Consider the following 15,059-nt stretch of genomic DNA (forward strand, 5'->3'; position numbering starts at 1 on the left):
TTTAGATCTATCTACATACCTACTTAACAAATACATATAAATGGAACACATTTGGGAAAAATAATAGTCTAAACATTTAATATTACACTCACTAAAAATAGCTTGTGCTCAGCTGGCTGGGATGTTTTGAGTAATCACTGGCATTCTCTGAGACAAATGGTTTTTTTTCCACGTGTTCATGAGGGAAAGTCAATTTCATCTTAGACTATGGCAGTCTTGACTTCAAAGCATGTATGGGAAAGAGTAGCTCTTGGGTGTGGAAAATACAGGTCATTAAAAATAGTTAAAAATGCCATTTCTCTTTCCTGTCAAAGCCTCATAAACTACAATGTGGCCTTCCGATTAACAGACCTTTAGACCAAAATCCTCACCAGACAATAATCAAAAATTATAATAAAAAGCGCCCTGAGTTTTAGGGCCTTTGGCAGCAGCCCAGCTATGCTATGGGGCCAGGGGGTGGGGGAGGGTGTCAAGAACTCTCCCCCAAGCCTCTGCGTACCAAGTTCCCCAGAGGTGGCCTGTTGGGCCAGGCTCATCTCAGTCCTCTCAGCCCAGTGAGGAGGCTTGGAGAACCATACACGGGCCCCCTGGTTGTGCACATGTGAAGCAGCAGCTGAAGATTTCACTCCCGTTCTGCTGAGGACAAGAATTCGCTGAGGAAAAAAGCATTTGTCACTGTCGTTGATAACAGCCTTGGCTGGCCCTGTCTCTGAGCCAAGGACTCAAAGAAGGAAAGCAGTAAGGTTAAGAAAATAGGTTTTCATTTTCAGCAGAGGGCTGGACCAGAGCACAGAGACTGCAGTTTCTCTGAAGACTGCCAGTCATACATCAAAACTGATCACACACTGGACTGCTCCTAACACCCGGAGCAACACTGGGATTTGGTGCCACCACAAAAGTAGAAACACACTGTTGAGAACTTCTGCCGCACACAGCATGGGTGAATCCCACAAACTCAGCATGGATAAGCAGAGCGGCTCAAAAGACTACGTGGCGTACAAGAAGGCTGGCACAGAGGCTGCGGGCCCCTGCAGGAGAGGAAGGGCACGGCCACGAGCCCTGGAGAGCTGTCTATTGTGCTGCCATTCGGTTGGTGGTTTCGACAAAGTCAAGGCACATACATACAATTTGGGTTTGCTTTACAGGTCACACAGACTTCCATAAAAGTCTATTTAAAACATTAGTCATGCTTACTTGCTCACCAGAGCAAAAGCAAAAGGAATAATATGTTTGAAAAAATAGATTCATGACTTAATTCAACTGCAATAAACACACACTACAGTAACTGCTGTGCTGGTCACACTTTCTGTTGAGCGGGTCATTTTACTGATAAGAATAATCCTCTTCTGATGAATGAATCCATCCTCTCATCAGATAACAAATCTGTTTAAAACATGTTTCTACTTTTTTGCAGACAAGTAGCCCACAGCAAAATATAACATATCTAGTACCTCTGTCGGGTCCTTCCTACCTTCTGCCTCTATGTTTTTTTTTAAAATTTTCTACTTTAAAATCATTCTACGCTGAATGATTTTAGTGCAACCAGTAATTTAAGTACCACAAATCCTCCTAAGGATAAACACGCTATTGATAATTTTTCTACCTGCATTTACCAATAAAACTCAAACAGGTTGTACCTGGAGAAGTTCCTAACTTGAAAGACCACTTACTAGCTGCCTCTTCACAAAAGGTCTTCAGACCCTGCCAGTCCTGCTTGCTGAGGCAATAGTTAGGACTTTGTGAAGAATTCTCTGTCATGATTTTACTATTTTCCCATTAAGTATTTCCCAAGCCTTTTGCTCTACTGAAAGAGCAACAAGCGACTTGTTTAATTCACTAGCTGACTCATATTTTCAGACTGTGGAAAGTCTATTTTCATATATGATAAGAAACAGACTGAGCTGCTTCCTGGCCACCCTGGTTGTGCCTGCCAGTCTGCTGCTAAGTGTCATTGGGCAGTAGAGATACCCACTTGCAGCCTCTACCCTCTGCATGAAATGCCCCTGCACGCCTCAGCCACGGTAGAGTGTCTTCACAAAGAGGGAGTTAGAGCAACATGGGTAGAATGACAGTGGGGACCTGCCCTCCAGAGAGCTGCACCTGACTTGGGCAGAGCAGGAACCACACCCAGTGAAGCTGAAGTTACCTGGTCTTGTCAATTCACTGAAGAGATGAAGGAGAAAGCAGGGGTCATAAAGGCTGTCGAGATCCACTATTCTCCTGTCTGTAAATATTGGTTCCTGTGCATCCTGAAATAGACAAAAACAAAGAAAGATGTGCAGTTCAGTCTATTCATAAAGGCAATCTCACGGGAAAACATACTGCTGCTAGAGTTCAGAGAGTTTTGAATATTCAAGAGCGTAAAAAAAGATTCTTCTGTGAAAAACAGAACTTGGACGTGAAATGATATGTATGATCTTTGGGGCTTGCATCTTATGATCATCTTTTGGGGGAGAAGTTATACATGAAACAAGCATGGCAGTGCTGGTCACTGCTGCAGCTGGGGTCCAGTCTATGGTCAAGATTTCACTTAGTAAGAGGGAACACAGCACTTGTACTTTATAGGGACCAATGTCAAGGGTGCAAAGGTCGCCCCTAAGGGGTGGGCAGAACAGCGCCCACCCAAGCCTCGGGGTGGCTCTGTGATGGCTGTGCTTAGGCCCCGCACCTCAGGGGGCAGCAGCCTGCGGTGCTGGGGGAAATGGAGGATGGTCTTCATCATCCGGTCCTGATCCAGCAAGCGGAGGATGTCCCCGGCGCTCGGCTCCTGCCACAGCGACTTGCCCAGGCTCTTGCACGTCTTGTGATGCTCCACAGCCGCCGGGCCCCACAGCAGCACCCTAGAGCCAGACAGGGAGGGCAAACGGGTCACAAGGACTGCCTGAAACAGAGCAATTAATGACGGCCACCCAGGCAGCCCCTCAGAGCAGTCGCAGGGCAGAGCTGTTCTGAGCCTGCTGAGAGCCACCTCATCTGCCCCTGCCATAGCTCAAGCGCCTTCCTGCCAGCTCCGGGGGACAGGCAGCACCTTCCCCGCTGTGAGAGAAGACAGTGACCACTTGCCCTGCTCCCTGACATTCATAGGCCCTGCTCCATCCAGAAAGGGCACACCTGGCGCAGAGAACGAGAGTGTGAGGTCCGTGCATGGGAGAAGGAAGAGAGTATTTATTCAAAACTTGGGCACTTGTGAGAATGTTTTTCTTTGTTGGGTTTTTTTTTTGGGGGGGAGTGAAGAGAGAATGGCTTCTAGATGAACTTTCACCTTCCAAACTGATCTACAGTGGGATATATTCCCTTCTCCCGCATTGGCCAGCCTGGCTCCCTCATCTTAGCACACAGAGCACTTCCTCATGTGTGTATGGGGCAGCTGTCAAGGTGCTGGTCTGGCAAGGAGAAAAGAAACTAGGGCAGCAAAGGGAATCTGAGATGCTTTCTACAAACAGCCATTGGTCAGGGATCCTCAGAACTTGGCCCTTGCAGGGCTATGTGAGCCGGGTCACAGGCCCTTCGGGGCAGGGTGAGCTGGTCTTGGAGGCTGGCAAGCAGCCCCTCGTGTCCAGGGCAGGCAGACAGGCAGCAGAGAGGAAAGAGACAAATGCAGATACAGCCACAGAAGTAGGACAACACAGCCAGCAGCCTCCCTCTCCCCACCAAAGCCCCAGAGCACAAGTCCCTCCTGTCAAAAGTAAAGCACAAAGAGAAAGGTTTCCAGACAAATCAACTAGACCGACACCCCAGTGGGGAATGAGTTTGGGAGCAGGTCCATGATAGACAGGCACCCATGGGAGGGTGGCTCAGCTATGCAGCCCCCTGAGGACTGACGCCCCATACAGCCTGCAGGGCACCCTCAAACCCCGCTGCTCACCTGAAGTTGATGAGGCTGAGGCGGTTCTGTTCATATGCCCGGAGAAGAAGCAAAATCTTCTGGTCTAGAAGTCAACCAAGGGTCCGTTTAAAAAGCTGGACCCCTCACTTACTCCTCCCAGTCCCCACACACCCCCACTGGCCCCAGTGCCCAGCCCTCACACTCTCGCTCACACAACCCAGTCCCCACACACTGGCGAGTCACACTGCTGGTCCTCAGACCCTCACCCAGGATGCTGAGGGAGGCGCCATAGGCCCCAAGGAGCACCGCGAAGTGGCTGCTCTCACAGACTGAGGGGCACATCCTTACCACCACCAACATCAGGTCCACCAGTGCTTCTAGAAGAAAATAGCACTGAATCACACAGAGAGCAGGGGTGTGCACACCAGGAGGAGCGGAGAGGCGGGGGCACTCGGGGCACACCTAGAGCGGGAAACATCCTCTGAAGGATGCTGGCCTCTGGATGCTGCCTGCTCCCTTCCCACGTTTCCCTTTATTTCAATAAACAGGTCACAATGGCCTCTTCTTGTGCCTGTGACAAAGCTGACTCTCAGTCTGTTCCCTCTCTCCCTCCCAGGGAAGCCACTGACAGTCTGAAAACCTCTGCACTTGCCCCCATTACTATGCTGCCAACATCTCAAAGATTCCCCTCCCGCACGAGGAGGGTTGTGCCCTCTTGACTTTCCACAGCCCAGACCAGTCACCAGGCCCTGGGTCTCCTCAGTTTAGCAGTTACCACACACCCACCTGGTGACTTCCAATCGTGAACTCTCCCTGAATCAGGCACGCATGGAGCCTAGGCTTTGAAAGATCTCAAATGTTTAAAGGCCTTTGTCATGAAACAAGTCCAACTTTCTGGTCACTGACATAGCTGAACAGTCTCTCCCAGGCCGGATGCCCCTGCAGCGTTCCTAATTCCCCAGCAATGAGACCTTAAACAGGGCCTGCGAGTGACCAGAGGCTCTGCAGAGAGACCTGTGTGTGCTGTCTGACCCGACGTAGGGGCATTTCCCATGCTGGGACCTGACAGTCACAAACACCCTAACACCTCACTGGCGATACTGTCTTGGCTCTGAAAACACACAGAGCTACGTGCATAGCTGGCCCGGGGAAATCAGGAAGCAGAATCTGCAGCTGAATGGAGTGGGGGGGTGAGAGGTCACCTTTTACATGACTGTCTGGGTTTTCCTCTTGTTCGGACGTCAGCAGAGTTGGCAAAAACAGAGAATGCTGGGTGAGCATCATGTGGACCATCGGCAGTGGGACCAGCTTTGAACACATGGAATTTTCCGGGAGATAGAGCAGCTGAATGGCAGCATGGAGGGCCTGCAAAAACGCATGGTCCTGATACCGAAATCTAGAGGCAAGAGTCAAAGTGGGGGAAGAGCTTCAGAAACAGTAAAAATTCCTTTCCTTTGGCACTTTATTAAGAGAAGCTGCAAACAAATCACAAAGTAGAGACGAAAGGCCCGGAGGCAGCACCAGGGCCAAGTCTGAGCAAGGTGACACCATGGCCGGCCCACCTCACCAGGGGCGCCTCCCTACTCAAGGGTTCAGAAGCGCTTTATGTCTGAAGTCCCAGAGCCCGCTGGAGGAAGGGAGTGTCTTTACCCACACTGAACAACATCAAGATCGTTCAGCACAGAGTGGGCACTCCAGAAACAGAGGCACCAAAGCAGTGGCACCACTTCGCAGTGGTAACCACTGCTGCCATCAGTCATGACCCCCCCTCACCCCCTTCTCGCCTCATGCATCGCGTTTCTCTCTGTACTGAGCTGATGACTAATCAGGGAACTGAAGCTCCGGGGACTTGGTCTGACCCTATCGAGTGCAGGTGAGGGTGTGAGGGGCAAGAACTTTCACACCGCATCAGGTTAGCTCAGAAACGCTGGAGAGCAAGCCGAAATCCCAGCGGATTGGCTGTGCCCACATCGATAGCTGGCAAGTGTCCTCTTGAAGCGAAAAGCTGGCATGGGGCACTAAGTGACCTATAACATGTATCACAGAAATGGGAGGGAGGGAAGGAGGTGCAGACAGAGGGAGGGAGCGAAGGAGGGAGTCCTCAGCCGCGAACGGTGCATGGTCACAGACAGACACCAGAGAGGTGAAAACGAGAGATGAGATCTGCGCATGTCAACACCTCTCAAAAACATCTCAGTGCAGAAGTGACACACAAAGCCACACATGTGTGTAAAACGTTAAACCTACAGGATGGAGTGAACGTGACTAAAGTATGAACACAGGACACTCTCCGGGGAGGGCAGACAACCACTGCAGACACACAGAAGCTGAGCCTGCTCGTGGCGGCTCTCTGCTCAGGCCCGGGTTTAAAAGACCATTTTACTTTCCAAAGGCTGCTTCTCTCACCACTGCCAGCAGCACACTGCCTGCGTCAGCGGGGACCATGAGCCTCCCCAGCACACGCCGCACTTGTCTCTAGTGGGCATCCTGCTCCCCACACGCACCTGCCATGCAACACACAGCAAGCCACACCTCCAGCGGCACGCACACCCTGAAAGAAAACCGACTTACTTGAGTCCAGTCTTCACAAACTTCTGCCAATCCTCAGGATCAACTTCATGAAGTGAATTCTATGATCAGAGTAACAAGAAATATACACAAACATCCCAGTTAACTCGAAATAGAATATGGAAATGAGCCACACCCATACGGAAATCAGTTACATAAACAACCCACAAAAGCATATAATCATTTCTTACTTTGACGTTTATTGTTTTGCTGTTCTGCTAGCGTGTCTGTCACCTCATTAGCACGCCTACGACCACCCAATGAGCAAGGGCATTTCCTGACGTCCCAGGTCCACCAGACAGCACCGACTGGCAGCCACACACACAGCCGAGGCTCAGGTCGCTGCGCCAGGGCAGGCCCAGTCACTGACCTGGAGAAAGGCCTCACCCCGCCCCCACCCCAGCGAGGAGGTGAGCCCCTCACAGCTCAGCTCTCTCCAGAACTCAGGGACACTCCCCTCTTTCTAGATCTAGAACAACAAACACAAACCTAATAACACAGGCTATAAAGTCTCTTAACACAAGTGAGCGAGTGCCCTGCTTGACCTCAACCTATCACATTGAACATTTACCACACATTGATTTTCACCCAAGTTATTCTCCTGAGGATTCCTTTTTATTTGGGTTCAGAGGATAAACACAAACATTCACTCCTAATGCAGTTTTATGCCACAAGCTGAGGAAATAACACATATTTGTCTTCAGAATTACTTCCACATAAATAGCAATGTTTTTTTAAAAGGGGCACCCAATGGAAGGAGGTAATGGATAAAAATAGCTGTTTCCAAATTTTATCAAAACTCTCAAGTCACAGAGCCAAGCTCAATGAACATCAAACACAAGAAACTCGAAGGAAACAACATCAAGGTCCCTCACAATCCAACTACTTCAACCATGCAAAGGGAAAAATCCTCAATGCAGACAGAGAAAGATGACGACAGAAGAGCTACAATATTGGGGTTTGTAGGAAATATACACATTTGGTCATTCAGATGCTCAAGATGCATTTCTTGTATACATTTGGTCATTATCCACAGTTCCTAGCTCACAGCTCCCAAATCTTGGAATTTTCTAAGTGTGGATAGTTACACTATCCACATAAGTATCTGGCGATACTTATGCTAATGAGGTGACTTGGGCCCACCCCCCACAGCCTGGGGGGGGGGGCTAGTTATCAGGCAACCGGCAAGAAGAAAGGGCTGGAAGTTCCAGTCATAGTGGCTGACCGACCAAGGCTAGTCACTGTCACTCAGATTTAAGGCAGGGCCGCGGGAACCTCTAGTCTATAGCTGGTGGATCAGAGGCCAAGAGGGAGCCTGTGAGGGACCTGTGCAGCCTGAAGTTGTCTCAGGAGGCAGTGTGAGAACTGAGTTGAATTCTCTGACCCCAATACATGCCACCAGGTAGTATAACAACTTTTTTAAATGCTTAAAGATGATGTAAAACCTAGGAATCCATACCCAGGGAAAGTTTTCCTAACATTCTGAAGGCAGTGCTACTGCTCTTAACATCAGATAAAAACATTACAAGAAAATGAAACCTGATAAAAGACGCCTCCTTTCAGGAACTGCCCCCACCTGCTGCTTATCCTCTAAGACTCAGCCCATTCACCACTAGGCCGCTTCACAGCCCCTGCTTAGAATGTGTCTAGAAATCCTGGTTCTTCGATTTTCTATACCTTAAAAACTAAACCACTGTCTCTAAGGAAAGAGACCTACCAACAGCTCTTTAAATCTCAGCAGCACTTGCTTCTCATGTTCCCTGGCGCTGTCGGCCTCCTGCGGGCCCTCACTGAAAGCAGCCACCAGCCACTTCACACAGGACTCCAGCAGAATCTTTTTCCAGGCACGCAGCTCTTCCGCTGACCCCTCCAGAACTGCGGAGACAGAGTCAGCCACGATCCAGCTGCAGCGGAAGGCAAGTCATAGAGTTAGGAGTGGACTCTACAGCTGCTGGCTTTGTCTAACCCAACCTGACAGTAGCCCCTGGGACAGCGGCCCAAGTCTGGCTCCCTTCATTACCCGCACTGAAATCCCAGGCGTCCCCGCCCCTGCTCACATGGAAGATGTACTAGCGTCTCCACGGCCACAGTAAACGCGTTTAGCACAGCAGGTACAGTAAAGACTGTCCAGACTGTCGGGGTCAGGAAACAGTCTTGGTAATCCTGGCGCCCTCAGCTGTGCACGCTACTCCTCCCTGCAGGGGAGCTATCCTATGCGTTGTAGGACCCTGGTCTCTACTCTTTAGATGGCAAAGCAACTACCCCATTCATGTGGTGACAACAATGTCAGACAACTCCAACCACCTCCTGGTCTAAGGGAATCAGAATCAGCCTCCACCTGATGAGACAGACGTGCTCTGGCCAAGACCACTGGGGTCCCGGCAGGAACTGCTTCTCAGCACCGGCGCAGCGGCACTGCAGTGAGGTTCCATGTGCTCGTAAGTGCTCCAGGGGCAAGTGAAGCTGAAAGTGGGATGGACTCCAAGAGACCTCAGCCTTCGTACCTCCCGACACCGTTGGGTGTCTGAAGCAAGTTGGGCAAGTGGTCCGTGAGGACACCGAGGTCCTTGGCTCTTGCAAATGGGACCAGCTGGGCCAGGATCTCCTGATGCAGCCCGGACTCTGGGGTCCCGATGGCACTGAGAAGACCAGTCTGCAGCCGCCTCCACAGGGCCTTCCTCAAGACAGGGATGACAGCGGAGGACACTGGGGCAGGCACAGAAAGGAGAGGTGGTCACCAAGCAGGAAGCCAGTGTGGACCAGCTCATGAGCACAGACGGCTGCCTCAGGAACCTGACCTGGGTGCAGTGACACTGGTAGCTGAAAATGACCACGGCAGTACCAACGCCACAGAAATTGGCAAATGCCAGTCTCTCCCAGGAGCCAGATGTGAAATATTTACCAGCAGGACAACAGTCACTCTGCATCCATCAAGCCTCTGCCAGGGAGTCTTCGACCCAATGAGCCCTGGGCGTAACCTTGAGCTCAAAATTCATAAGGCCGTGAGCACCAAAGTTCTAAGCTCACCCAGGAGTCACTCTGCAAAGGCCCGGGTGCAGACAAGGGAGGCAAGGAGAGGTGCAGTGAGAAGCACTGGCTGGGAGGCACCCTCTGTAGGGGCTCCTACTTCTAAAAACACCCATCACCACTGATGTGAAGTTAAGCAACACAAAAACAAAGCAGTGAGTAAAAACCATTCACACAACAAAAGGGATTAAATTAAATTTGAGGTGATCATATAGCACTTCAGATCTGAGACCAAATGGGTGGAGAGAGAACTGGGCCCAACTTGCCTTGACTTGGTGTCAACTCACCCACAGGCCCCTAAGCCGAGCTAATGGGACGAGCAGATTAACTCCGGCAGACTCTTGTCAACGTAACAACACCCAGCCACGGCACTGATCCTCCCTCGGCCCCACAGAACCCCAGCTCCTGCTGACCCCTCCCCCCAGCTTTCCAGGGGCTAACTCAGAGTTGATGGGGTTACACCTCCAGTCGTAAGCTTGAAAGACTGAGGAAAGTGTGTCGAGCGAGAGTCCTCATCTTTCTCAATCTTCAGAATTGAGGGGCCAAAGGCTGGAGTAGAAATGGAACCGCAGCCCAGAACAGGAAGTTACTGGGCTTACGAGACGCGCAGTTCCACCTCCTGCACCCCTCTAACTTCAAATTCCCCGCTTCCCCCGGCCAGCCCTTCCCGCACCTGCTGCGGGCCGCGTGAGGTGTCCCCGCGTCCTGCGCTGGAGGTACATGTGCACCAGGGGGAGGAAGCTGTCCAGGCTCTCCTGCAGGCAGCGCCCCGAGCCCGCCTGCCCACACCACAGCTCGAAGCGCAGCAGGTGGGAGCAGCTGTGCTGGAGGAGCAGCGTGGCAATGCCCAGGGTCGCCGGTGTGTGCCGGGCCAGACAGTAGTCAAACAAGCTGACCCCGACCACGGGGGCCAGCACGGGCTCTCTCTGCAGAGCGTGGAGGAACACAGTGTCCAGCTCGTCCACAGCCAGAGCAGGGAGCAAAGCCCCCAGGCCTCTCACATACTCAGAGGCCCAGAGAAGCTCGCCGCTCTGCAGCTGGTCCTGGGGGCTGCTGGTCAACAACTGGACCAGGGTCTTCCCAAAGGCATTCAGGTGCCTCTCCTTCTCGGGAGACTTCGTGTTTCGCTGGGACAGCAGATGGGCCTCGGGTAGTCTCAGCAGGGTCAGAGTGACCTCGCGGAGCTGAGTGCCCTCTAGATACAAATGAAGCCCCTGCAGGGCCTCCAGCTGTGGTAGGGTCTTTGATGGCGAAGTGGCTGGGCCCGCCCTCTTGTTTCGCAGCTCTTTCAACACACTCTGGGTGATGGCCTCCGAGTACTTGGCCAGCAGGCCCAGCTGGCCGAGGCTACGGAGGATCGGGGCACTGGCCATCAGCAGCTGCAGGACACCAGCACTGAAATGGGCGGCCAGGAGCTTCACGAGGACAGGGCTGAGGGTGTGTGCGGGAAGGGCCTGCTGCTCCAGAGCCAGGAACCAGCCCTCTAGCGTGGGATGTCGTAGGATGGCCACTAGCACCTCCTCCAGAGTCTGAAACACAGGGACAAGGCTGACCTCACCCACCATCCAGGGCAGTGAGGACAGAGCAGACAGGCTGACACTCCCAGTGTGCGTGGGATGGAGAACAGACTGCCTCTATCACTCCATCCTCAAGTTTGAGCTGAAATGCCCCTCAGAGGCGCCTGCAGCACCAATCCCAGACCAGTCAGAGCTGTCCTCTGACCAGAAGGCATAGTCTCCCTGTGTGACTGTGAGGACTAGACCCTGATTTGGTCAGTGCCCCAGCCTTCCATCCCTCCCCCTACCCCAGACACTGGCAGGTATCTGCTGAACTCAGCCTGAATGAACTGACAACCACTGAGTAGAAACCCCAAAATGTGACTCAGATCAATCATCCCCTGGTTTCGCCTCAGCAGTCCCCTTCCAAAATGAATCTGGGATTGAGGGATATGGCATCAACTGACAGGTGAGCAAGGCAGTAGGTGGAGAAGAAATCCAGGTCTGGGGTGGGGACTCCCTGTGATGAGGGTGCACAACCCAGGACTAGAAATAATCCTGTCTCTACTTTTAGAAGAAAGCTGGGCGTCCAGGACCCCCTGGGAACCTAACTCTCACCCCAAGACTGAGTTAAAACCACAGATCAGAAAGCAGCTGATATCTTTGATTTGAGATCAGTCTGATTCAGTCATGCTAAGCCTCACTGAACATGGCCCTGCCCCATGACGTCTCTAGGCCCCAGGGAGAGGATCCTCTTTCTTCCCTGATGGGAGGGCAGAGGAGCCCGGTGCCTTCCAGTCACATATTGCCAGCTCCACCCGGAACAGCACGATGGCGCATCAGAAACCCTGTGCCCAGCTGATGGGCTCACAGAGGTCCTGCGCCAACATGTTGGTCCTCACCCCCCAGAAGGCCCAGCTGGGGGTCAAAAGAAGGGAGCTGTGCTAAGGCTGTAAAGAACAGACTATGGGGGCCTCGCCCACCACCCAGCCTCCATGTAACACAGGCTACAGCTGTGCAGCAGAAAAATACCCACGATGTCACACAGCATAGGGAAAGCGTGGGCAGGGAGCGCAGTGAGCAGAGTGAGTCCAGATAAAGCCCAGGGGAACCTTCCCAGCTCTGGGGTGAGCCGTCATGGGGGAATTCTAGTTCTTCTATTATTTTCTCCATTTCCCACTTTCCTACAAGAATATTCTCATCAGTGGAGGGAAGAGGCTCAAAGGAGGAGACCATGAAGAAGAGGAAGCACCTTGTCATTGGCCAACTCCAGCGAGGCCACAGACTCCATATCCAAAAAGAGGTCGGATTCGGCCTGGGCGGCCTGGCATTTCCGCTGGTTCTGGGCATCCAGTTGCTCACAGTGTACAACCAGGTGCCTGAGGAGGCCCAGGAGAAGCTGCAGCAGGGCTGGTCCCGCACTTCTGCCCAGCTGTGAGGACGAGAGTCGCACACCCCTCAGGCCAGGGAAGGGCTGGCAGTCGCTGCAACCCCCGTCACTAGCAGGGGTGATGTCACCAGAAACATGGTAACACAGCTGGACGGGCCACACCTCTTAAAATGCCACCAACTCAAAGGCATTTCCTGATAGGAAACATATCCATGTACATCTTGGTGAAATACACAGATGTGCCTTGACCAAAGTGAGGGGCAAGGCCTGCCTCAAAACTTAACTAAAAATCTGAAATCACATCTGAGGCAGAAAGCTCAAGAATAAGAACTACTAAATTAAAAACTTATGAAAGAAACGGGGGTAGGGGGCAGAGTGGACGGTTCCAGCCAGCTGTGGGAAAAGCCCATCCTCACTCACAGCTGCCCTGGCCACCTGCAACTGTGGAGGGAGCCGCTGGGTTTGCCAGGAAGGCCGGCAATTGGTGCTCACTCAACTCCCTGCCCTTGCTCTAGGGAGGAGTGCTGAACAGGCCAGGAGCCCCCACACTTGCCCTGTGGTGCTACATGTCGGGTCCCCACCCACCCCACATGTGGAATGGGTCAACAACATCCTCACTTGCTGTCACCTGACTTGGACCTGACTCGGAGAAGGCCCAAGTGGCAGGAGGGACAAGCTGACCTGGCGGAAGTTCTCCACAGAGCTCCGGAGGTATAGCAGCACGTGTCTCACAGCGAGAGGGATCCGGTGCATGGGAAGGAGCGGGAGGGTGTCCAGCAGCTGTGCCTGGACCCTCTCATCCAGGAGTGCCCCCTCGCGCTCATAGGCCCCCTGCAGCAGGGCCGAGAAGGAAGAGGTCGGTAGATCCTGGGGGGCAAGACTGTCTGACGTCTGCAGCGGCTTGGGAGTCAGCAAAGGCCCAAAGAGAAGAAAGATAAATCACCACTGATGAAAAAGCGCAGTCTGGCAAAACAGGCACAGGGCGACAAAGGGCTGATGGTCCTACACTGACACTGAAAATGTGGATCACGCGGCATTTTACCTAAGGAAATGAAATCCAGGTATCATCAGTCACATTTTCCTAGAGCGTGTTAACGTGGAGTCATTGACATGACAGGGGAAGCGGTGCCACAGTCCGGGGCTGTGCTGAATCACCTCACTTTGATGACAGGAACCGCGGTGGTTAACCGCTGGGAAGTGGGGAACCGCACCCATAAAGGAGCCGACTGTGAGCTGTGTGCCTCCCAGAGCCCTTCTCCCCCAGGAGCCTGGGCCTGACTATCTTGTTAGGAGGCTTGGATGACAATGGATGAAATGAACACAAACTTCTGGAATGGTTCTGCCTCAAAATTAAGTTGTTCCTTCTTGCAAAATTCCTAAAGTGCCCTCTCAATTTACCCACAGGGCTTTTATCTTTAAGCATGTCCTCGCCTCAGTTTCCCCACACACTTGAGGGCAGTAGACCATCTTCTCTGGCTGTTGTGAGGAGTCAATGCTGAGGTGCAGTGGTACCTGCAGCAGAGGCCCTGCAGGCAGCAAGCTGCCAGCAGCATGTGCGCTCCCACCAGTCACACCACCAGTCACAGGACGGGGTGCTGAGCCACCTGATTTCCAAGTGCAGCTAAAACTGAACTCCATTCTCCTCCTGCCCCACCCACATCTAGGGCATGAAAATGTCTGCAGGATGGGTATCCAGGACAAGTAAGCAGAGACCACTCAGTAAGGAAAAAACAAAGGCAACCTATCCCAGGCCTAGAAGCCAAAAGGCACAGGGTGAAATGTGACTCTGCCGCAACACTGGGTCCTTTGTCTCCATCCCGTCGGCTGAGCTGTGGAGACCACTCAGCTTCCTTTCTCACATGGGCGGGGTGGGGGGACAGGAGAGGGTTAATAAACTCCAGCTGACAGGGTTCTGCCAGATAGCTGAGTTCACCAGCTGGCTGACCCTGCAGGCTCCCGCCGCAGGGGGCGCTCACCAAGGTCTCTCGGGCTGGCTCTGGGATCCAGAGGCGGTAGTAGCTGTTGAAGCGGGAGAGCTGACAGCAGTAAGCTGGGAGTGTAGTCTCCAGCTTATCATAAGCCTGAAGCAGAAGACACAGGGCCAGGGGGTCTCGCTGGCTGTGGAGAAGGTCCGTCAGCACCGCAGTCAGATACACCATGACACTTTTCCCTGCAAAGAAACCAGAGACCTCTGGGGAGAGCTCACTGGGTCTGACCCCTGTGATCCCTTAGTGACAACAACTCCCACACACCTCCAGGACCCAGAGAGAGTCATGCCAACTCTCCAGGGGGGTACACACCCAAGGGGAGGCAGGTTGCACCACACTCCACTGATTAATCAGACCTCAAGTCCTGAGACCTGGAAGTGGAGATCCAGGCTCAGCAGAGGTGAGGCACACGCTGGCCAGGAGCTGCCCTGCTTGGGGTTCACCTATCCACTTCCACACCCACTTTCACAGAGCACAAGGCTCTGGCTTCAGTGCCTTCCAGGCCACCCATAACACCCTGCTTGACTGCCATTCTCTCCTCCACAGTGACAAGATGGGGACAGCGACCAGGAGAGCCCCTGCACTATAGTGCATGATGCCAAGGTCAAGAGAGCCCTTTACTCATGAAGCTAGTGATGTGCGGGGGCTTGTCTGTTACTACAGCGGAGTCTGGGTGATCCTGCGGTATGGCACCATGTGATCTGTGAGTGCGCCCTTCGGTCTAAGTGGCCCAACCGCCAGCAGGTGTGACGAACTCACACCTG

The 15,059-nt window shown here is 52.8% G+C and overlaps 1 protein-coding gene across 1 annotated transcript in view; it reads right to left on the reverse strand.

The window, feature by feature from the left end:
- Positions 1-15,059, reverse strand: part of URB1 (URB1 ribosome biogenesis homolog) — a gene marked incomplete at its 5' end in the record, with an annotated part of 53,904 nt that overhangs the window by 9,613 nt on the left and 29,232 nt on the right. Inside the window, 12 exons of the mRNA XM_084231222.1 lie at positions 2,147-2,249; positions 2,669-2,840; positions 3,866-3,929; positions 4,093-4,203; positions 5,029-5,222; positions 6,398-6,456; positions 8,112-8,298; positions 8,899-9,100; positions 10,095-10,950; positions 12,170-12,349; positions 12,989-13,207; positions 14,284-14,477. Coding sequence (XP_084087348.1) covers positions 2,147-2,249; positions 2,669-2,840; positions 3,866-3,929; positions 4,093-4,203; positions 5,029-5,222; positions 6,398-6,456; positions 8,112-8,298; positions 8,899-9,100; positions 10,095-10,950; positions 12,170-12,349; positions 12,989-13,207; positions 14,284-14,477 — 2,541 coding nt within the window. The remainder of the gene's footprint in view (positions 1-2,146; positions 2,250-2,668; positions 2,841-3,865; positions 3,930-4,092; positions 4,204-5,028; positions 5,223-6,397; positions 6,457-8,111; positions 8,299-8,898; positions 9,101-10,094; positions 10,951-12,169; positions 12,350-12,988; positions 13,208-14,283; positions 14,478-15,059) is intronic.

The sequence above is a fragment of the Talpa europaea genome (genome assembly GCF_964194135.1).
Source record: "Talpa europaea genome assembly, chromosome: 4".
NCBI classification, from domain to species: Eukaryota; Metazoa; Chordata; class Mammalia; order Eulipotyphla; family Talpidae; genus Talpa; species Talpa europaea.